Source organism: Erigeron canadensis, chromosome 8 (genome assembly GCF_010389155.1).
Source record: "Erigeron canadensis isolate Cc75 chromosome 8, C_canadensis_v1, whole genome shotgun sequence".
NCBI classification, from domain to species: Eukaryota; Viridiplantae; Streptophyta; class Magnoliopsida; order Asterales; family Asteraceae; genus Erigeron; species Erigeron canadensis.
The window spans coordinates 38,542,877-38,567,349 of NC_057768.1; the positions used below are offsets into that span (position 1 = coordinate 38,542,877).

The window sequence follows — 24,473 nt, forward strand, 5'->3', positions numbered from 1 at the left end:
TTCGACCGTACCGTAGAACTTTTGGTGTCGGCCTCAATCGTGTTCGCAAACACCTTTAGACTACTATTTTCGGACCATTCGAACGGTTCATCTATGATTGAAGTGAAACCAATACGTTTTTTTCCATTTTTTTTAGTTGTGTGTGTGTTTGAGTTGTAATGTGTTTTTTGAAAGAGAAAGTGTGTGTGTTGTGTTTGAGTTGTAGTGTGTGAGTTTTAGTTGTCTATATATAAGAAAATATTAAAGTTTAAAAACAAAATGTCAAAAGTGAACATTCAAACCATTCAAACTAACCGTTTGAAGTGCATCAAATTGGTAAAAATGGGTTGTCAATAGCGTGGTCTGACCATGCATTTTCACACCACCACGCGTGGTCGTTTGATGGAGGCGGTGTTCCGTGGTGGTGCCGCAGTGACTACGCACTTATAATGCGTCCAATGCCAGCCCCTTAGTACTTTCACAATGGTAGATGGATGGGGCATGGTATGAAAGGCATAAGAGGTTGTTGTATCACATGTTTTGTCAGGTTAGATAAGAAATGGTTGTGCAACCACCACCAATGTAGCATAGCGACCAAACGTCTTCGTGTACCTCTAAAGTATATTTTCTCCGTTTACTTGTTTATGTATAAAGATAATCGTGCTTCTTTTTTTTTTCAGAAATGGTTTTAGTTTCAATGTTGAGTTTTGTATTCATATTTTGAGTCGTGTTTTATAGCACGAGCCAAACTTTCTTTTCAATTGATGCATAGTTTGATACTCCCCGAGTCGGCTGAGTATTCAAACTTAAACTCTTGACTTCCCACCTCGTCAAGTCGAGTATGAGTCATGAATTTTCTAACTTTTATACGAACAAAATGATGATAAAGTATGAATCTATCAACTAATCTAACATAAAATTTTCAAATTTGAATTGTCATGTTAATGTTTTAAAACATTTATGTTTAAATTTGAAGTTTGAAATATATTTTTAAAGTTTTATTAATTACATATAATTTCAAAATAGTTATGTTTGTATATAAAATTCCAAACCGAGGTCTCCCCGAGTCAAGTTGGATTTTCAAAAAAGTCCTAATTCCCCCACTCGTCGAGTCGAGTTTGAGTCACAAGTTTCCCAACCTTATGATAGCTCATACATGTATATACAAACTGTTTGTAAAATATGTATGCATAAATAGCTCATACTGTCATACATGCCTACTTACATGGTTAAATCATCATTAAGCGCGCATTCACGCTACCAGAGAGTGCATTTTTCCATATTTAAAAAATATTTAAACTAAACACCTCCTTAGTAATCGAAAATCTGAAGGGGGAAAAGAGAATTATTTTTATTATTATTATTATTATTATTAAAACATTACTTTATTAGAAATTCATAAGAATTACAAGAAATTAACGGGAAACTGATATACTATCTGGGTTCCTACTCCCCTAACTATAGCAAAGCTAATTCTACCAAAGATATAAGCAGCACCACTTGCCCCAATATCTTGAGTCACGAAGAACTGTCGTATTTGCTTCAATAAGGTCACTGCATCCTTCTCCGGCTCTCCAAAGGTAGACAAAGAGAAAGGGAGGAACCCATATCCAATATCCGCACACTTGGCCTCGTACTTTATCCGTTTACATTGAGCAACCTCACTTACCACACGACTAGACACAAAATCAATCATACCATTTTGCGTCAAAGGCGATGACTCAGTCAAATCGACACATACATCAAGCCCTTTATCCCACGAGTATAGCAAAACTATATTAGTTACTATTATAAGTGCCCCTTATGTCTTTCAACCAATTGTTAATCACGGGTTCGTAACTTTTGAAAGGGGTATTGGGAAGTCCTTGCCAATGAGGTGAGACATAAGGGTTTTTTCTAACATTTAGCTGGTTTCCTCCAGAATGGTAGTGGGACTTCCACCGCCAATCATAATCTCGGATTGACTGTGTTGGTAACATGATCAATCTCTACTGGACGATAAAAAGGCAATGTCGCTGAATTCAATCACCGCTGCTATTAAAAAAAAATTATAAGTAGTGGAAAAGGAAGAGGACACATGTGATATGGCTATACCGCAAAGATTTAAAATTATTAACGTTAAGTGACGCCTAATAAAATTCATAAATGAAAAGATTGATTTGGTAGGTGCTCCCACTAACCTTAATCTGGGGCCAAGCATGTTACCTCAATCAAACGTACAATTATCAAAAAAATTTACGTCAATCATATCAAACTAGGTGTTAGTATGTTACTTTGCTAGTTTGCTTACAGTTTTTTTATTCTTATAACAAAATGATAATGAGAGTAAATGTTTTTATCTTGTCATATATGTGTGAGAAGAATAAGTCACTAAAAATGAGTGTTATGTAATGTGCGTTTTAAATATCAAACGATACTTATATAACCAATGTTGATCTACTAACATTTACAAAAGCATCACAATTCCATGACATTGACATTCTTTCTTTTATATATGACATTCTTTTATATATCTGTATAAATGAAATTTTATATTGAACAAAGAATTTTATAGCTTTATCTACATGAGCACCGATCGAATTAATTATTTTTTAAAAACCTATAGTAAGTTTATTCTATGCTGACTCGATCTATTGTATGTAACAAGGTTGTATTGGTTCTTTGAATCGACATTTGTTTAGATTCAGCGAATTAAAAGAGGAGTGGTGTAGGGGACATAATTATTAGAAACATCTCTTAAATTAGTAAAAGTGGTTCCATTACCTCGAACATGTGTCATCAAATGCTTCGTTGTTTCTTATTTTAAACGAGGTATCCGCGCGTTACGACGGATATTATGGATGACGGTGGCTGATGATGGACGACGGCGGTGGTCATTCACGAAAATAAAGGGGTTGTGTATTGTTTGGTATATGGAAAGAAAGAATATTTTGTGTGTTGTTTTGGAGAGAAAAAGAGAGAATGAGTATATTTAGTTTTGTTTTAAAGGAAATGATAAAAGGGTTAAATTGCATGTCCCAAACATGTAAACTTTTCAACACCCCATATAATTTTTAATAGGGAGTATAGATATTTTAAATTATTATTATTTATTGTAATTGTGTAAGATTACTATATAAATTTTTTTTTTATATCTCACGAGAATAATGATTTAAAATACCCTTTATAAAGTTTTAGCTAGAGGTTTAGCTATTAATAATTAGGCTTGTCTCTTTTTTTTTTTACGGGTTAAACACATATCTTACTTTGATCACATTATCACAAGCATAAGACGTATCTCTTCTCCTATATTAATAAAACAAAATTATTTTCAAAACTATTTTTAGAAAAAAGAATGAAATGACAAGTCCTCATCTTTTGCTAGCACAATATTTAAATCGATATGACATCATAATTTTTGAATTTTTATTTTCTTATTGTTTTTTTTTACCTTAAACATGTTTACTTCCTTTAGCTATCTTAAACTTTCATCCCTTTTTTTATCCACATATAAATAATTTTTAAAACATATATACAACGATAAATGAATAATCATCAACATTAACATTAAACTTTTTAAAGATTCTTTTTTAAAATTTTTGAACTTTTAAACTTTTTTCTTCTAATATTGATTTGAACGAAAAATGTCTGGGTCAAAACCGATTTAACTTCAAAAACTCGGGTTTAATTAGCTAGTTAATCGATATGAATGAATCATGGACACTCTATTTTAAGACTGTCCACGTATTGTACATGAACTTCAGTTATTACACAATGTACATATACCAGAAAAAGCAACATATATGAGTGATATAGTAGAGCATATACACAAGATTTTGAAGAGGACATTGAATGTCAACCAACGCAAAGTTCAAATCATTCAAATGTGACATGCTACAATATGAAATTATGAATCATAAGTTGGACACGTTATCAATTACTGTAAATCAAGCCAGGCCCTTTTTCCATTGTGTAACATGTCAAATCCATATCCATGTAGATTACTGTACGGAGTATATATGATAATTGTAATACAGTAAGTGGCGGTCCGGCGGAGCCAGAATTTAGATTATAAGGTCTCCGAAAAGTTTTCATTATATTAACAAGTATAAAATTACCTTACAAAATTCTATTATACTAATCTAAGGTTGCCAATTACCTTAAAACTAAATAAATACATAAAAATAGTACTAAAAATAAATACATAGATGTAGTATTAAAAATAAAGTTTTATAAATATGATGGGGTTTCTATGACCACCCTTGGCCACCACATAACTCTTCCACTAAATATAATAGTTTAATATGTATCTCAACGATCACATTTTTTTTATCTATCTAAATAAACTATCATAACCTTATATAACCGACATATTATGAACATTATCTAAAGTCTAAACTTTCAACAACTAAATAATTGTAATAATTGATATTTTTTTTCTTATCAAGCTATGTGTTTATCTATTGAAGATAATTTTAAGATGAAAATGATATAAAACATAGATAGATAAATGATTTTACAATTTTGTTTTTATTGCTGGTCAACCAACTAGAAAAATAAAACAATCAACAAACAAATACTCAAGTAAAACATTCCAAACACGCCTAAATAATGATAATCAAACTTAAACATAAATGCAAAAACCATATGCATCAACATCAGAGGTAGTTCACTCTTTTAAAGGCAAAATTGCAGCATGGACACCAACAGGCCTATTTTGTACATCAAAAATGACAATTTAAGATTACTTGTTCCATTCTTTCACTCCTTGTGTCACATCACTTTTTACCAAAAGCAATTATGCCTGCAGAAAAAATAGTGCAATTCCATCACCACCATTACTTAAAGTTCAAGCTTTCTTGATTTCTTCTTCCATGCCTTCCTCTTTCAGTATACATGACCCCTACCCCCCCCCCCACCCTACCCCACTCTCACACACACTTTCATCCCCCCTCTTAAGTCAACATCCGTAGTATCTTCCATTCTTGATATCTCAACATCCTTGAGCTTCACCACCCTACAAATATTGTCAGCCTATTTACACAACATTTATTCATATCTATCTAAACAAGCATTATCTCTTTATCCCACTAAATCTTCTCAAGTATCAAACTTTCTTGAAAACTCATCTTTTTAAAGCCAAACCAAGATCAAATTAAGCAACCAAAAACACTTGCATCTAAGACTCAGTAAAATAGTCAAAAATCCAGGATTTGGCAAAAAGTAAAAAGATACCCATGAAGGAAAGAGGGAAATCTGTTGAATCTGATCAAGATTACAACAATGTTTACCCAGATTACAATTTTTACTACTCATCATCATCTGGTTTTCCATGCAAGAAACACCCATCTTCATCACAAGTTGGAATATGTGCATATTGTCTTAAAGACAGGCTTATGAAGCTTGTATGTTCAGATTGCGGTGAACAAAGACTATCTTCTTGTTCATGTTCTGATGTGTCTTCATACAGGAACTCATCATGCACTGTTGATGTGGGAAGTGTTGGCAGGATTTCATTTTTGATAGAGAATGAAAAAGCAGGAAGTGGTGATGAACAAAAAACACTTTTTTCACATATGAAACAGAGCAAAAAGAGAGATACAGAGGATGTTATTTTGCTTAAAAGAAGTAATAGTTGTGTTGTTGAGGTGAAAAAAAGTAATGGGTTTTGGAGAATAGGGAAGCTTTTTAGTAAGAAAAAAAGAGAAAAAGAAAGAAATGGTGATGAAAAAAGTGAGATATGGGTGTCTGAATGTGCAATGGATGTGTCAAGATCAAGGTCACTTTGTAGTTTTAGAGGTGGAAATTTTGATCATGAAAGTGATATGGGTTATTGTTCTAGTGCAAAGATTTCAGATTTTAATGAATCTGAGCCAAGAAAGAGTGGATTTAGAGGTGGATTTATGGATTTTGAATCTGGTTTTTCTGCTAAAGAAAGTGAGTTTTGTAGAATTCATGATGATTCAAGTTTTATTGATTTGAAACTTGATTTATCTCAGTCAAAAACAGAGCACTCTGTTTTCAAGAACCCGTTAGATAGCAATGGCCGTGGAGGATCATCATCATGTAGGATTACAGTTAATGATAGGGGGATTAAGAAGGGAAGTAAAGGGCATAGTAAGGTTTGGAAGTGGATTTTTAAGCAACATTCTGGGAAGAAAGATCTGAATCACATTTTAGAATCTTGAGTTGAAGATGGTCAAAAATTGAGATGAACCAAAAGTCAAAGTCAAAAGTCAATGGGTTGAAGTCTTTTAGTGGTTTAGAGACTAGATGAAGAATGGGAATGGTTAGTGTTTCATGATAATGTAATTCCTTCAGCTTAATTATTAGTGAAAAAAAAAAGAATGGTATCATAATTTCAACATCATATGTAGAGTGTGAAGATCTTGTATGCATAGTTTTGTATGAAAATAAATGTTTAAGCAATTGCTTAGATTAATCAAATGTGAAATGCTGCTTACATGGGTTTAATTTCTAAGTTACGTTGTAAATGAAAAAACTTCAGGTATCGCATCAACATTAATTCGTGGCAATTGAAGAACTTTGAACAATTTGAGTGTATGTAGATTTTAATTTTTTAAGCACTAATAAAAATCTAGTTATTAATGCATCATAGTTATCAAAGCATTGGTATGCTACGCCGAACGTCTTCTCCGAAAGTCATATTATAGTTCATCAGTTTTCAGTTGTGCTGGCCATTTAGACGTCAGACGTCATTATATTTATAATTATTTACTTCTAAACTGTGTTTTAAGTTACTTTTATTAATTAAAAACTTACTAATTGAACAAATAATTTTATAAACTATTTTACTAATTAAAAGGACATTACAACATCTATACTTATATATTATAAAGCAGATTTTCTCTAGATTTTCTCTAGATTTTCAACATTGAATTTTTAATTTTCAATATTGATTTTAAGTACTTCTCCAAAATGCCTCTACTATCTATTTTATATTTATCTAAAATAACTAATAATACCTTTTCTCTCTCCTCAAATCTCAACCAATCATCTTTTTTCTCTTTCCTCCATAAATCATTTATTCCTTCAATTCATTCAAAAATTTTATCTCAAAAACCGTACATCGATAAATAATAAAAATTGTATGAGTGTTCTTAAAATTTCATGCTCTTTCATTAGAGATGTCATTCGATATACTTTCGACAAATTTTTAAATCCGAGGGCGGAGCCCGTACGGCTAAGGCATTTGACTGTCATACTTTATGACATATCAACTCCTATAACATATCAACTCCTATAATTTATCATACTCCATAACTATCATAAAACGAGCCTAACATCCAAAACGCCATACTACAAGTCATGCTAACTCGAAGCTAGACAACACGGTATGGGAAGGGATTGATGCCAGACACCATGTCGGCAATGCTGGATGTGCGTCTAACACATATTCTTCGCAAAGAACATCATTAATTTTCTCGACATTTTATGATATCTAATTCCGTCAAACGGTTTATGCACGGTAACGTTATGATATCAAGGTTAAATGTTTTGGGTTTGAAATACAAAAATGTTACCGGTGCAACTGGTTGTCCGTTTGCCTTTTATTTCTATGTAAAAGTGTTATTGATTTTAAAGAATGAAAAAGCTAAAAGTTATTAATCTAAAAAATGATACTTAAAATATTATCATGTATATTATAAACTAGTATAGAGAATTCATTAGAACTTTAGAAGTGTGTAATAGACCCTTTTTTAATATAAACCGCTCTAAACTTAATCATTGTTGCATCGTTTACAATTCAAAGATTGTCAATAATTCTCCTTTTTTCAATCTTTACAAAGAGGAGGGGATTCTGCCTGAAACATTTTTATTGGTTTCTGGCATGTTATAGAGGGATGTTTGTAAGATTGTTCCCTTTCATGAAACAAAAACATGCCATGAAAATCATGGTAAAATCAAAAGAAGCTTTTTCCAATATTCAAAACTACGAAATGCAATATACTGTATACATCTTGGTTGTTGACAAAACTTTTAAACCATATAATGGTGACAAAGCATTCAAAAAAATAAAAATATAATGTGTAAATACAAAATAATTAAACTTGAGAAACTGTTAAAATTTGCAAAAAGATGTAAATATTATTTTTATTTAAACATTTACCTGCGTGTGGCGATGGGTATTATGGACATGGTTTCTTATTTCACGATCACCTTGTTTTTAACTATTAATTTTTGGAAAAGTTAGAGAGAGAAAGAAGAGAGTGTTCCCCACAACTATAAAATATGAAAGAACAAGAGTATGGAATAATGAGTGTGTAGGGAGAAATAAATAGATTCATATATCTCAAAATTTTTAAACTTTCAACACAACCCAATAATTTTTATAAGAGTATATATATATATATATATATATAAAAGTTATTTAAAATTTAAAAAAAAGTGACAAAATTTGCGTGTGTTTTATGCTCCACACAGAGGTCAATAAACAAAGGACATTTTAACAGCTGTACATGGATGCATCTATAAAGTGGAAACATGTTAGACAAAGCCTGCTTCAGGCCTATTATTACATCACTACTAAGTTCATCAACATATTTTGTGCTTTTCAGTCAATCAACTAGTTATTCTCTTTAAAAAATATATATAGGCTAATTATCTTTCAATATGTGTTATCTAATTATTATTTTTTTAAATTTTAAATATGGATTATTGGATTTATACACATGTCATGCATGATCACATTATTAGAAAGATAATTAAGTAATTTTGTTAGGAAAATTTATCATTTCCTTATTCGTTATTAAGAGATCTTTATGATTTAGTGTCACCTTTATTTTATCAAAAAAACACTTCCTAATTGCGATGAGTCAAGACGAATGGGGCGACCGAGTCATTATCTGAGAATGCCTTTGATAAAATTAGGATGTATGGTGACATTAGAACAATACATTATCTTAATATATACTATAGGATTAAATTTTGTTAAAAAAAATTTAGATATAGGAATATAGGATTTGCATAATTAATGACAGAGAGAGGAAATCACAAGTTATTCTTAAGTTTAGCAAGAAAAGGTTGATAATCATAGAACTATATTGGCACACTTGATAGCCAACCCATAGCATAGGAGCAAATCTTATTTTTAAGATGGGTCTTGCCAGATAGAACCATATTGTAATTAAGGCGCATAAAATAGCAATATACTGGTTGACTTTTGATATGAAAAAGTATAACTTTTTTAAGCGTTAACTAAAAAAAATCTTAATTAAAGTTGTATTTAACATTTTTCATTGAACTTAATCAATGTTTAAGGCATGCTAAGTTTCTAACTTATAATTGAGAAATGAGAATACTCGTATAATATTAGACTAGACTAAAAGTTCGAATGCCAATTTTGTAAGTTAATTAAAAGCCCAAACCACATATTTCAGTTACAGTTTTTGGGGGAAAAATACCAAAACAAACCAAACTGCAATTACCTATAACGGTTGATTACCTTTCCAAAACCCAAATTCTAATTTTGTTGAAAGAATTACGAGTTGCAGAAATAAAAAAGGAAGTTGTCAAGGTGCAAGAAAAATCTATGCACCTAACATGTAATTTCTACTTTAAAAAATGTTAATCTTTTACTTATGCATCTTTCTAAGTAATTTTCACATTCGATCCGTTACTCTTAGCTAACTTTCCTTTCGTAGTACTATTAATTAATTAAATAATCCAAAATATTGTTTAATTTGATCTGTAGGTTGACCAGAACCAACACAGACAAGTGTTACGAAACCACTTAACCACATACATAATTGAATTGGATATAAAAAGATCCCTGCTGGATATATAGTTAAAGATGCGACTTCCATGAAAATTACCTAGAAGTAGTTCATATCTAATCAGATATTTTATATATTTAACTATTAATACAAGTAAAGGAAACAACATTAATTCCAATATTAAAACCCGATGAATGATACGAGTATATATATTTATTAATTTGATAATCTTTTATATTCACAAAGTCAGCAATGTGACTTGGTAATTAAAGATCGATGGAAGGACAAGAGAAAACATGATTAACTTAACCTAATCAATCTCACATCTTACTTGTATATATATACAACAATGCAAACAAAACGATTTCCATATAGCCACAAACAAAAATCGTGTGTTAACATATATAAAAGTGTAATCTAGGTCAGGTATGTATGTGACACGTTCTGTTTCTCACTATAAGAGCAATCCCGAAGACCTTTATTTAACTCCCGAGGGTCCAAACTCGGGTTTTTTGGTAATCCAAGACAAAGAATCCGAAACATACTCATGGTTTGGGCTATGGAAGAACAAGTATCTTCCGGGGTTGCCCTTTCCTCAAAACAAAACATTGACGACACGCTATTGTGTAAATCATCAATATGTTTGTTACAATGATGTTGTCTTTATTCCGGTCCTTAATCAGCCATTATCTGCAAATCGATACTATGCCATTAAATCACATGGATCACATAAAGGGTACGTACGTACATATATATATTTCTTATACTATGATTATATAGAATACTTGATTAGTATATCTATATCTATACTATATTATAAAGCAGATTCTTTTCAGTTTTTCAATATTGAGTTGAAATTTTCAATATTGATTTTAAGTACATCCTCAAAATACCCTCTCATCTATTCTATATTTATTTAAAATAACCATAATACCCTTTCTCTCTCCTCAAATCTCAACCAATATCTTTTTTTTCTCTCCTCCATAAATCATTTATTCCTCCAATTCATTCAAAATCTTTTATCTCAAAAACCGTACATCGATAAATTATAAAAATTGTATGGGTGTTCTTAAAATTTCATGCTCTTTCATTAGAGATGTCATTCGAAATACTTTCGACAAATTTTTAAATCTGAGGGCGGAGCCGTACGGCTAAGGCATTTGACTATCATACTCTATGACATATCCCTATAACCTATCATACTCTATGACCTAGGTATCACCCCACCATCTCACCGCCGCAATGCGCGGGTACTTGCTCTCATACGTAATAATGGCTTATAGCTGGTGTTTAATTTGTTCTTTTAAGTTTTAGTTAAATGATTAAGCTAACAAAGAGTGTTTTTCAGGGAAGCGTATGAATGTTCAAAAGAGGAAAACATGGCTTCGTGTTGGTTTTTCAATTGTGTTAGAGATGTAAAACCACGACCGTTGGACCCAAAAGACGTGTACCAGCAATTTGAGATTGTTCCTTGCAACTCAATCTGTAAATTTAATTGCAGCTTTTATGCTAAATCTCTTGCAAATGATGGATATCCTCCATGTTTCCTTAGGAGAAAAACTTGGGAAATTTATTCTAAAACACCGAAAAACTATGAGTTACGTGAAGCAAAAGGAATTGACGATGCCTTTCGTTCGCGTCTCCCTGATATGGATTTTCCGATCTCTACCAAATCTTCTAAACCAGTGGTTGTTGGCAAGTGGTATTGCCCTTTCATGTTTATCAAAGAAGGAAAGTTGTCCGACCAGATGAAAAAGTCTATTTATTATGAGATGACGCTAGAGCAAAATTGGGACCGAATTTTCGAACAAGAAAACAAGACCAATGAGGGAAATGTCGTTTCTATGAAAGCTTCGTTTCGTAGTGAAGCGGTTTTCATAGGCGAGAGCCAAAAGGAGGGAATATGGGACGGGAAAAACGTTGTGGATGGAGCTGTATGGTTTACGCCTCTTGAGGGTGATATTGAGAAAAAAGTAAGTGTAGGGTTGAATATAGAAATTATTGAAAGAATGAAGTGGGAAGAAGAAAAGGTTGGATGGTTTGATGGTGGAGAAAAAAGAATGGAGAAGGTGAAAAGAGAAGACACGTATGAAGGGGGTGGTGTGTGGAAGAGATTTGGTTGCTATGTTTTGGTTGAAAGGTTTATGCTCAAAAGAATGGATGGAAGCTTGGTTTTGGCATATCAATTTGGTCATGCCCACCAAATTAAATCCATATTTGAATAAGTTAATATCATGGGTGTGTGAGTGTTTGTGATAAGATTACTACTTATATATTATGTACTCGTATTACATATGTAGCTTTGATGTGCCATCTTAAATACGCCCTTTTGTAATATAGTATAGGGAATGAATAAGATATATTTTAAAGTTTCAGTTTGTTTGTCTAATATACGTTTCTGAAACAAAAATCAGCTGATCATGTTAATTATTTGATACACATGGTATTTTAGAAGAGTAGCTGATACCAACTAATGCTTTTCGCACGTAATCAAATGGCTCAATTAATCAAAAACTAAATAAACCATAAAGGTTCAAGAACAAAGCTTTTATCATTTAATATTACTAAAAAAACTACCCAACTACAAAAAATTCATCATATCCTATAAATACTATTCCAAGACTCTAAAAATAAATAAAGTAATATAAATAAAATAAATAAAGATTTGAAATTAAAATAAGATCAACTAAAATAATGGATTATTATCTAATCTTGCACACTAAGAAAACAAAACCACCTCCGTGAACTTTCATGGACCTTTCACGACCTGTATCCGCATCAGTAGCAATCCGTTGCGATATTATCTGGACTAATGTTTTGAGTCACTAGATTGATCTGCAGCCTCAAGTCGAAATAAAGACATTCTTATCTAAGAATAACCCGAGCTGGCTTTAATTTGCTCAAACTCGGAGAGGCCGGGCTAACTTCGTAGGTTTCACATAGTTTAGCCCAAAACCATCCTTCAAAATTCAAACTATGAAATACCGGTTCACTATTTGAATGATCAAAGCCTCTGTGCTAACATAATGAAAACTATGTTTTGTAATATTTATTGATTTGTGAGCAGATTTAGCCTAAGATACATATGTCGAACAAATACTGATACATAAGCGTAAGTCAATGACAAATAAGTTTTGATCTAAGCAAAAAAATGGATTATGATATAAAAATGTGACGTAGTAAACAATACAAGTGTCAAGTTATAAGCTGACCATTAAGTTTTACAATATTTTATTTTCAATTTTATGTTTTGACTAATTAATTATATACTATATATGATTTTTTTTTGTTATTTACAACAAACATTAGTAGAATACATTACATGAAGCGCAACGGGGTGGCTTCCATTCATACTCGACTTCCATAACCTCTTTTACATACCCATCCCCTTCCATATTTGGTATAGCCATAGTTAACACGTCTTTGAAATCATTATTGGCTGATAGCTCAATTAATGCTCTAGCATAGCTATTACGACCCCAAGAATCCGTACACATTGATGTCGTGTATGAATCAAGCTGTTTAGGGGAGCCTAATTTAGTAGCTAATAAGCTCAAACCATCATCTGTATAAGCTACTATCGGCACATTATGAATCTTAACTCAAACTGACACATTCTTTATATCTTCTTTTTTCAAGACAGCCGTAGGAGACCATAGATTGAGAAAAATAGGCATGTTTCTCACTAGCCATGGACCACCCTCAAAAACACTTTGCATTCCTTCTTTTGTGGCGAATTTAAAAAAGAAATAGCAGTTGGAATTCATCATTATGCGTTAAATGCCGTATTTCTTCCAGTTATTTTTCACATAATTTTCAACCACTGGAAACGCGAGTCGTTTTCCCAAAAAATAACCAAATAACGTATTCTCAAATCTGCTTTGGACAACTCTAACCGATTCTCTAGGTAACACTATATCAACATCATCCAATTTCTCCTTGGTCTCAAGAATACGAAAGTTTACCTGACGTTTAGGAGCCCCTCCTTGAACTTTAGCAGCATAAGATGGCATGGCAGTCGCATCCATTGATTCATTAACACGTATAGGTTCAGTCTCTTTGGGTTGTTGATCATCAACAATCTTCACATGACTCTTTTAGGGCAGGTTTTCCTCAGATGTTAAAGTTGAAGCATTGGATGACAAAGGAGGAGCCTCTGCATTTCCCCGCCCTTTATCATTATCAGCTGCACCCTTATTAGCGGCTGCCTTATTCTCCAAACTTCTAATCTTGTCACAATCTGTAGTTTGATTTTTATTTTAATTCTCCATTTTTGCAATTACTTCCAATACTTCCCTCACCATTTTTAGCAGCACTAGTTTCTAGATCGGGTGTCTGCTTAGCATAGATAGATCGGACATTACGGGTTGGGTTTTTCCTACTTCCCATATTCATATCAATACCATGCTTGTTCCTACCTTCATGCATAGCAGAAGTTTCTCTAACATCCTGTGACTTCCCCACTTTAATTTGTTGTTTGCTTGAGGATTTTAGATTCGACATCAGAAAAATTCAGAACTTTTCATTGCAATAACCCGAATGGGATTGATCAGAATCAAACAAGGATTACAATGATATGATTTAATTTTGAAATAGGAATTTAACACGCAATTAATCAGCAATTTTGGAAGATGTTAGGGTTTGGTATGAGAAAGGGGGAAATCACCATCGGAGAGAGAGAAAAATAATATTTGCTCTTAATAATATTTGGCCATAAGAGTTCTCATTGCCCCAAGGCTGCTACTGTTCCAAAAAATCAACGTGTTGATAAAGAGGGGTTTCATGAGGTACAAAGGAAAAAGAAAGCCAACCAACAACAGGGCTTTAATCTCAACAAACAAAAACGGAAACTTATTTATCGACTAGTAAGCAAACCCATAGCTGATCCTAGTGTAGCCTCTTTGTCTGCGCAACCAATATTCTCTAACAATCCATATGAGTTGCTAAATGACTATGGCGAGTCACTTAATGATCCTTTGTTTGAAACTGGGTCTGATAATGAAAATCAAGTCCCTTCGTCTTCAAAAAGGGATGCTAATGTAAATGATACTCAATCTGATTCAGATATTGAAGAAATTTACAATGAAACTGAAAAGTTCATGGGTAGTGGAGCACAACCTAAGGGAAATTCTGAGGGGGCAGGCACTCCCGGTAATGGGGTTTCCAATGGGTAGTATCGCAACTTGGAACATTAGGGGGTTGAACCGCCCTCTCAAACAAAAAGAGGTTCGTCAAGTGGTCAATGAAAACCACTTGAATGTATGTGCTATCATCGAATCACATATGGATGTTTCTAAATTGTTTGATGCATGTAAAAAGATTTGTAGGAATTGGGATTGGACATCCAATGGGGGGCTATGCAGTAAAGGTACCCGCATTATTGTTGGATGGAATTCGGATTTGGTTGATGTAATGGTGTTGGCTCAATCAAATCAGGTTATTCATACACAAATCACTTATAAAGTTGATTCAAAATCATTATTTTGCTCTTTCGTTTATGCTGATAACTATTACAAAAATAGAAGAGAACTTTGGCAAAATTTAGGTACACACAAAGAGTTTGTTCGTGGAAAACCATGGATCGTTCTTGGGGATTTTAACTCTTCTTTAAACTTGGAAGATAGTTACCTTGGGACATCATCAGTTCACATTGGAATGCGTGAATTTAAGGAATGTGTTGAAGATATTGAAGTTATGGATATCAAAGGGACTAGTTTGCATTACACTTGGAATCAGAAACCAAAAAAAGGCGTCGGAATCCTTAAAAAGATTGACAGGGTCATAGGTAATGTTCATTTTGTTGAAGATTTTCCTGCCTCACATGCAATATTTCAACCTTACAGGGTCTCTGATCATTCTCCATGTGTTGTGAAGTTACTATCGGTTACAAGAGACCGACCAAAACCTTTCAAGTTTGCTAACTTTCTTGTAACGAAAAATGGCTTTAGAGAAGCTGTTAATGTTGTATGGTCCAAACAAATAGATGGTCACAAAATGTTCCAAGTTGTTAAGAAGCTCAGGGAACTTAAATCCCCTCTTCGAAAGTTACTGTTCTCTCAAGGAAATCTTCAACAGCGTGTAATGAAGCTTAGAAATGACTTGGATGCTGCTCAGCAAGCAATTGATAATGATCCATCTAATATGGAGCTTAGAGGGGCTGAGTCAAAGTGCCTTAAAGCTTATGAGGAGGCTTTACTGGATGAAAAGAGCTTTTTGAAGCAGAAGTCAAAAATTGATTGGTTACAGGTTGGTGACACTAATTCCAAATATTTCCATAATGTTGTTAAATGTAAAAATCATAGGAGCAGGGTGGAAAGGATTACGGATGTTATTGGTGTAACTCATGAAGGAGGGGCGGTTGCAGTGCTATTACACGTCACTATAATAACTTTCTAGGGGTGGCGGGGGTGGTTGATTTGAGTCACCTCGAAGATATTTTCACCAAAACCTTAGATCAACAAAAGGCTACGAGAATGATAACGTGATGTTACAAAGGAGGAAATAAAGGCTGCTATGTTCTCTATTGGGGACAACAAGGCTCCGGGTCCATATGGCTATTCTTCTGCTTTCTTCAAACACTCATGGGATATTGTTGGGGATGAGGTAACAGATGCTATCCAAGATTTTTTTATTCATGGAAGACTTCTTAAAGAGTTGAACCATACTATTATTGCTCTCGTCCCTAAGGTTACTACCCCTACTAGTGTTACCGACTATCGTCCTATTTCCTGTTGTAATGTTATTTATAAATGTATTAGTAAGATTATTACTAGTTGTATAAAGGAAGGATTAGATGATTTAGTCAGTAAAAACCAGTCTGCGTTCGTTCCGGGCAGGAAAATCTCGGATAATATCCTCCTCACACAGGAGCTAATGCATAACTTTAACAGGAATGTTGGGCCTCCCCTTGTGCATTTAAAGTCGATATACAAAAGGCTTATGACACGGTAGACTGGTAGTTTCTAAGGAGGGTGCTTACTGGTTTTGGGTTTCATGATAAAATGGTTTCGTGGATTATATCTTGTGTTACAAGTGCTTCGTTTTCGATATGTATTAATGGGAACCTTAATGGTTATTTTAAGGGGAAACGAGGTCTTAGACAAGGCAATCCTATGTCTCCGTATTTGTTCACCTTGGTAATGGAAGTTCTAACTCTTTTGTTGCAGCAGGCGATTGCTAGAAACAAGGATTTTAAGTTCCATAATAAGTGTGATAAGCTTGAACTTGTAAACTTGTGCTTTGCAGATGACTTATTTTTATTTGCTAAAGGGGATGCAAAATCAGCTATGGTGATCATGGATGTATTGAATGCTTTTAATGTTTCTTCTGGTCTTGCTCCATGCTTATCTAAAAGTATGGCATACTTTTGTAATGTTCCTAATCATGTGAAGAATTCAATTCTAAGTATTATGCCTTTTGATGAAGGCAAACTTCCGGTAAGATACTTGGGTGTTCCTCTTATATCTACAAAGTTGATTTACAAGGATTGTCAAGTCCTTGTAGAAAAAATGGAAAAGAGGATTGCGGATCGGAAAAACAAATCCCTTTCGTTTGCAGGTAGACTACAACTTATAAATTATGTCTTGTCCTCTATGCACATATATTGGGCATCAGTTTTTGTGTTACCTGCTCAGCTTATAAAAGACCTTGAAAAAAAGATGAGAGCTTTTTTATGGTGTCAAGGTCCGATGAAAAGCGGAAAAGCTAAAGTTGCATGGAAAGATGTTTGTTTGCCAAAATTTGAAGGGGGTCTTAGTATTCGTCGTATAAAAGAAACAAATAATGCCCTCATGACTTCTCATTTATGGAGTATTGTGAGTAAAAGGAAATCCCTTTGGGTAGATTGGGTGTACGCTCATAAGCTCAAGGGACACTCATTGTGGGATGTTCCTGAACAAGCTGGGGTTAGTTGGGGCTGGTGAAAAATTATCCAATTACGAAACATGATCCGTCCCCATATATGGTCTAAGCTTGGTGATGGTCGTACCACTTCCATGTGGTTTGACATATGGGATCCTCTATGCCCTCTATCGAGGTATGTAACCCCTAGAGAAATTTTTAGTGCTTCGTTTTCTATGAGAAGTACAGTTGCTGATGTTGTTGAAAATAATGCATGGAAGTGGCCCATAGCCTGGTATGACTTATTCCCTGTGCTACTTAATGTCCAGCCCCCCGTGTTAACTCCGAACAGTTTTGATGTAATGGTATGGAAAGATAACAATGGCAACCAAAGGCTGTTTTCGGCTTCGGCTGTTTGGGATTCAATTCGTACTAGAGGTTTAGACTCGCACGAACACCTCTTTTTTGAGTGCAAGTACTCGGAACTTGTATGGTCTCATGTGAAAGGCTTAGCAGATATGAACCATATTTCTGCTAAATGGAATGATATCATGGCTTGGATGATCACCCTTTCTAAGAAGAAATCGGTGCAAAGCATTGTTAGCAGATTATGTGTTGCAGCAACTACATAATTCTTATGACAAGAAAGAAACAATAGGATGTTCTCAAATGATGGTCGAAGTTACAATCAGTTGGGAGACATCATACTTAACACTGTTCGTTATTGGCTCGCTACCATCCGATTCAAGGACAATGTACGCGTAGCTAGGATGATGGAGAAATGGAAGTGGCCTAAAGTCATTGATGCCAATGGAAACTAATCATGAGAAGGTTGGCTGATTGATTTGGGCGACTGTAGATGGATTGCATTACTCTACTTGTTAGATTTGTTGTTTATTGTAGTCTTGCTTTGCTATGATGTGAAGTGTGCGAAATCTAGCTTTAAAATTTATCAAACACGAATCACTAGAAAACTGACTACAACACACTCACGGGCAGTGTACCCGTTCGTATGCAGTATAGTAACCGGCAAATCCGAGATCGTTCACAAGGACTTAAATTAGCAGTTGTAAACATTCAATGATTCAAGTAAAATATGGGGGTTTTGTGGCCGAATTGCCACGTTGCGAGCAATTAGTTTGAAAAGTTAGTAATCCCAAAGGATTAATCGAAAGAGAAGTTTGTTGTTGAAAACAATAATTTAAACATCACCCATCTTGATTTCGCTCAACAGAATGTTAGGATTGCACATTTGATGAAGTTCAAATTCAATTTAGTGATTTAATGACCGAGACTCAACTTAATCGTCAACCCCGTACCCGTCAAGTTGACAACTTATTCGACTCTCTTGCACAAACTAGTTTCATTATTAAGACCGGTACCCCGAGACGCCTTTTTATAACTTCCCTAGTTAAACAATGGTTTTGGTCATTTCAGATAACAATTTTGCCTATCGATTGTACCCAACCGTCAACCCGTTAATTCTTATCAAATATTGATTACCCTCTACCGTACCCGTCATAGAACCAATTGCTTCTAACCAAACAATCAAAATAACTTATACCCAAATCCTAGTCGTCACTAAGCAATGAATACAAATTATCCGCAATCAATAATTGAATGACAAAGAATTAATAGATTAAGTTCACGACAAAACGTTAAATCAAATCACTTGAATTAATAAATATTGTGCAATCCCTACATAATGTCTCACTCCATCAAGATGGATGAAAAGGCGATTAGCCACTCATATTGAAATATGAATAACAAATCAAAATGAAGGAATTCATTGTTACCGAATGATGATAAATGAAAACAATGAACGAAATAAATCCAATCGTAATCTTGATCTTCAAAGGTAGAAAAACTGATGAAAAGTCTCCTTTTTGATCCTTAAAAACGGCTGGGAAAGATGAATAGGGTTTTGGAATGAAAAACAAGCTATTTATATGTTTCCCAAAAAGCTTGTGCAGAATCGACCTTAAGCTGCTGCGCAGCTCCCTTTGACCGCAGTTGACTTCTTGACTTTTATTGACTTTGCTGGAAACCCACTAGATGAGCTGCTGCGCAGCTTCGGCCCACTGTTTTACAGCTGCCACGCAGCTTATAAGCTGCTGCGCAGCTTGTCTTGATTCCAGGTTTGACTTTCTTTGACTTTCACCAAACTTCATCCAAACGACCCGGAAATCATCCGTAAGCACTTATTTCATTCCAAGAATGTCGTTTTCTTAAGAAATACGCTCAAGTATCTGCTACTAACCTGAAACACTAACAAATACCATAAACGCAACAAATGTATACGAAACGACTCATTAAACATGCTAACTTAACTATATAAACCGTGGGAAATGGGTATATAATACGACATATCATGTCACAACCCTTATTTACTAGTTTAGCTTTGCTTCATATATATGGGTTGTCATATATATGCTTGAATGTGACATGCAGTCACATTACTTGTACTCTAAAGTTTTTTTTCTTTATGTTGGTATAAATCATTGGGGTATCCCATTAAAAAAAAACATTAGTAGAATATATTCTAAACAAATGACTTCATGAAACTGCCTGTAAACTTACACTAGTAAGTAGACACATGAAAGGAAAGTTCCATACGATAAGATAATATTAAAATATTTAAAATTTGATGTTCATCTACAACACATAAAATTTGCTCACAAGAATTGGTCAACGGTTTCAATTGTTTGACTTAGTCTAAATAGGATGCCAAGTGAAATTGTCAGGTTACTTGTTTAACTTCACCACGTAATTCATCAATTATTTAATCACTTGAATCTGAAATCTCAATATATCATATACGTACCTTAAAAACTACGGAGTATTAATCAATCAATAAGTTGGAGCTAGCTAGATATGTATGTGACACGATCTCTTTCTCACTATAAGAGCTTTCCTGAAGCTCTTTATTCGCCTCCTGAAGGGCCAAACTCGGGTTACCTGGTAATCCAAGATGAAGAGTCTGAAACATACTCGTGTTTTGGGTTGTGCAAGAATCGGTATCTTGCAAGTCTGCCATTTCCTCAAAACAAAACATTGACAACACGTTATTCATCAGGCGGGGGTGAGAATCGACATGTTTCGTTTGATGAAGTTGTGTTCATTCCGGTCCTTAATCAACCCTTGTCTGCTAACCGATACTATGCAATAAAACCACATGGATCACGTAAAGGGTATGTATTGTACTTCTGCGTCTCCTTTTATTCAAATTTGACTTTTCGAGTTTTTTTTTTCGCTTCCAATTTTGACCGTATACTTTTTGTTTGTGTTATAACACCGGATATACAAAATAAAATATATGAATGGATTAAAATTTAAATGTCTGTATATTTCATCTTAAACTGATAAATTATTAATTTGGTTTTGTTTGATTATTTGATTTGGTTAGGGAAGCGTTTGCATGTTCAAAGGAAGAAGACATGGCATCATGTTGTTTTTGCATGTGTGTCCGGGATGTAAAACCAAGGCCATTAGACCCGCATGACATATACCAACAATTTGAGGTTGTTCCTTATGCAACTGCTTGTACAAGTGGTGGCAGCTATCATGCCAAGTCTCTTGCTCCAGATGGCTTTCCTCCAAATTTCTTAAGGAGAAAAGGTTGGGAGATATACACTAAAACATCTAAAAACTATACGTTAACTGAAGCGAAAGGAATCAATAATTCCCTTCGTTCACGTCTTCCTGATTTGAATTTCCCTCCCTCGACGAAATCTTCTAATAGCGTGGTTGTTGGCAAGTGGTATTGTCCTTTTGTATTCATCAAAGAAAGAACATTGGCAGACCAGGTGAAGACGTCTATGTATTATGAAATGACATTAGAGCAAAGATGGGAAAGAGTTTTCGAGAAGGAAAACAAGCATAATGATCCAGGAAATGCTGTGACGGTGAAATCTGCAATTCATAGCGAAGCAATGTTTATTGGTGAGAATGGAAGGGAGGCAATATGGGATGAGAGAAACGTGGTAGATGGAGCGGTATGGTTTTCGTGTCCTCGAGATGATTATGAGAAAGAAGAAAGTGTGGGATTGAGTTTAGAAATTGTTCAAAGAATGAAGTGGGAAGAAGAAAAAGTTGGATGGGTTGGTGTTGGGGACAAAAGGATAGACAGGGTGAACAAACAAGACAAGTATGAAGGGGGTGGTGTGTGGAAGAAATTTGGTTGCTACATTTTGGTTGAAAGGTTTGTGCTCAAAAGAATGGATGGAAGCTTGGTTTTAGCATATGATTTTGGTCATGCTCACCAGATAAAATCCATTTTTGAATAAATTTGTGTGCTCTCTTTATTGGTGATCACATGTTTAAATGTTTTATGTAATCACTGTTTGGAGTTTTAGGTAAAATTATGAAATTGATGTTCTCAATATCTTAATATTTTTCCTTTGTGTTTTTACGATTGAGTAAATAAAGTATCAAAATTGTGGTTTTTGAGTGTTGAGTTAACTAAACTTCTTACTTTGTATCATCCATGTTACGTTTCATAGATATATATATATATATTTTTCTATCACTAGGAGGTGTAACTTTAATTAAAGTTCCATCCAAAGCTCTTAAACAACCATACAAGTTAAAAAAAATAAGTATGTAAAGATTATTAATTATCTTCAGTATATTTTGACCGTCATATTAACTGTATAAATGAGCTATTAAGTTATTATACCTGAAAACATCTCCATTTTGCAACTTGACAATCTTGGATAATAGGGGCGGGATTCTTTAGTAATATAGGATGTAATCTCAATATTGCTAAAAGAACTTGATGAAATTGCCGACTCACTGTCTCCCTACTGCGTAAAAAGAGATATCCAATTTTCCTACTCTTTTTGTGATGAGCCAAAGTATACAAGAACATTGCTACTACCTCTTCTATGGATGTGTTTCTGGTTGGTTTTAAACCACCTATTTCTCTTACCATATCACATAGCACCCTAAAAGTTGCTCTATCCATACGAAGCTCATCAATGCACACACAATCACTTTCCCGAGTCAAGCTCAACAAAAAATTCATTCGCTCTATCCTTTTTTCTTCCTTTGTCTTAATGCCACAAATTCTAGCTCGAAAATTATAAGAAATAACACAATAATAGAAAGAAAATATCAACACCATCATAGTAGTCGCTATTTGTTGAATCAACAAAAGTTTCCTTAATTTGGGTTGTCTTTTGTTAATAGGAAGACGGGCATTTTGATCTACAAAAGTATAGTTAAACTACCATCATCATCTTCTTAATAAAAATACACATTTAACAGTATGCGAAAAGCGAAGCATATGTATATTAAATTTCAAATATCAGAACTTCATAAGCTTTCTTGAATATATATAAATCTACTAATCAAACAACATGTAATAGTGAAATAAAAACTACAATCTAGCAGCCCATCACACAAAAAAACAACCTTAAAAGACAACAACTTTATAATACTACTACATTGAATCATTTCATCAAACAGTAGGAGGACATTAGGAAATTCATAGCTTCAACAAGCTGATTGCCAAATTTAATAATTTTGATAAAACCCATAAATAATAAAGAAAAATACGTAACAGAGATAATTTATAAAATTAAAAGACATACCTTGTAATTTGAGTGATGTTTATTAATTTGCTTCGATGGGTTTGTGATATATCATCGTAGGAATATTATATTTTTTAATTCTTTGATGAAGAAAAGCAGATGGATGAGAAGAGAGATATAAGGCTATCCCCATTCACAACTATTCATTAAAAAACTATTTTTTGTCTCACATATTTACCCAACCCAACAAAAATCAAATTTTACACTTCCATCAACAACCCAACTAAACTATTAATTTCAAGTATTTTTTTAATAAAATAAATACTTTTTATATAACAAAAAATTAATTTATTTTATCATAAAAAATAAAAAATAGTTAAATTCTTAAAATATTTCACATTCATCAACATATATTAAACAAAATTAAAACATCATTTTACAATCCTAACATCGAACTGAAAATTTACATAGTTATCTATCAGTTGCAAAGTTTTGCCATATGTGCTCGATCAAGTCGTTTTTTAGAGCGTTGTGAGCTTCTCTATTGCGAAGTTGTGTTCTATTGGTCATGTAACTTGAGAGGTCGACAATTCGTTCAGTTGAGTATTCAAGAGCTGGATCTGGAATTGAAGATGAAGCGTATTGTCCATGATGTTGGACACTCGAATAATTTTCTGGATTTCCACGATTGAAAAAATTTTTTGAATTCATTTTTAAAACTTCTAAAAAAGTTACGAAATTTTTTGGTTCTAGATAGAAAGTCTAAAAATATGGTATTATGAAAAAAAAAAGGAAAAAAGAAAGGAACATATATATATATATATATATATATATATAGGAGAGAGATCAAATAAGAAGGTGTCTTAAGGAGAAAAGGGATAGAAGGTCTTATGAATCAATCAGAATGCGACATGTGGATTTTAAAAAAAAGAACGCGATGGCATTTTTGTAAATAAATCAAACTTTTGTCAGCCTGGTTTTGGGTCAGCTTGGGTCTGGGTCAGCTTGAGTTATGATCAGCTTGGTCTGTCAGCTTGGTTGGGTCAGATTGGTCAGCCTGGGTTATGGGTCAGCTTGGTCAGTCTGGAATCTGGGTCAGCTTGGGATCTACATTTGTGTAGATTATGTGTAGTTTTGTGTCAAGCTGACCCAACCCACACTAACTAAGCTGACCCAACCTGACCCAGACCCCAAGCTGACCCAACCTGACCCAAAACTTATAATCTACATTTGTGTAGATTGTGTCAAGCTGACCCAACCCAAGCTAACCAAGCTCACCCAACCTGACCCAACCTGACCCAGACCCCAAGCTGACCCAAAACCCATAATCTACATCTGTGTAGATTGTGTCAAGTTGACCCAACCTGACCCAGACCCCAAGCTGACCCAACCCAACCCCAAGCTG

General features: G+C 33.9%; 4 protein-coding genes across 4 annotated transcripts; all 4 read left to right on the forward strand.

The window, feature by feature from the left end:
- The first annotated feature begins 5,195 nt into the window (after positions 1-5,195).
- Positions 5,196-6,146, forward strand: LOC122610795. Its single transcript, XM_043783751.1, has one exon. The coding sequence runs from the start codon at positions 5,196-5,198 to the stop codon at positions 6,144-6,146; it is 951 nt and encodes a 316-aa protein (XP_043639686.1).
- A 3,977-nt stretch (positions 6,147-10,123) lies between these two features.
- On the forward strand, positions 10,124-12,030 carry LOC122610796. Its single transcript, XM_043783752.1, has 2 exons — positions 10,124-10,431; positions 11,044-12,030. Exons 1-2 carry the CDS (start codon positions 10,124-10,126, stop codon positions 11,918-11,920), a joined length of 1,185 nt encoding a protein of 394 aa, XP_043639687.1. The 3' UTR covers positions 11,921-12,030.
- A 2,747-nt stretch (positions 12,031-14,777) lies between these two features.
- On the forward strand, positions 14,778-16,091 carry LOC122610797. Its single transcript, XM_043783753.1, has one exon. The coding sequence runs from the start codon at positions 14,778-14,780 to the stop codon at positions 16,089-16,091; it is 1,314 nt and encodes a 437-aa protein (XP_043639688.1).
- Positions 16,092-20,408: 4,317 nt separating this feature from the next.
- Positions 20,409-21,985, forward strand: LOC122580444. The gene is made up of 2 exons (XM_043752715.1): positions 20,409-20,725; positions 20,941-21,985. Exons 1-2 carry the CDS (start codon positions 20,409-20,411, stop codon positions 21,818-21,820), a joined length of 1,197 nt encoding a protein of 398 aa, XP_043608650.1. The 3' UTR covers positions 21,821-21,985.
- Positions 21,986-24,473: the final 2,488 nt, after the last annotated feature.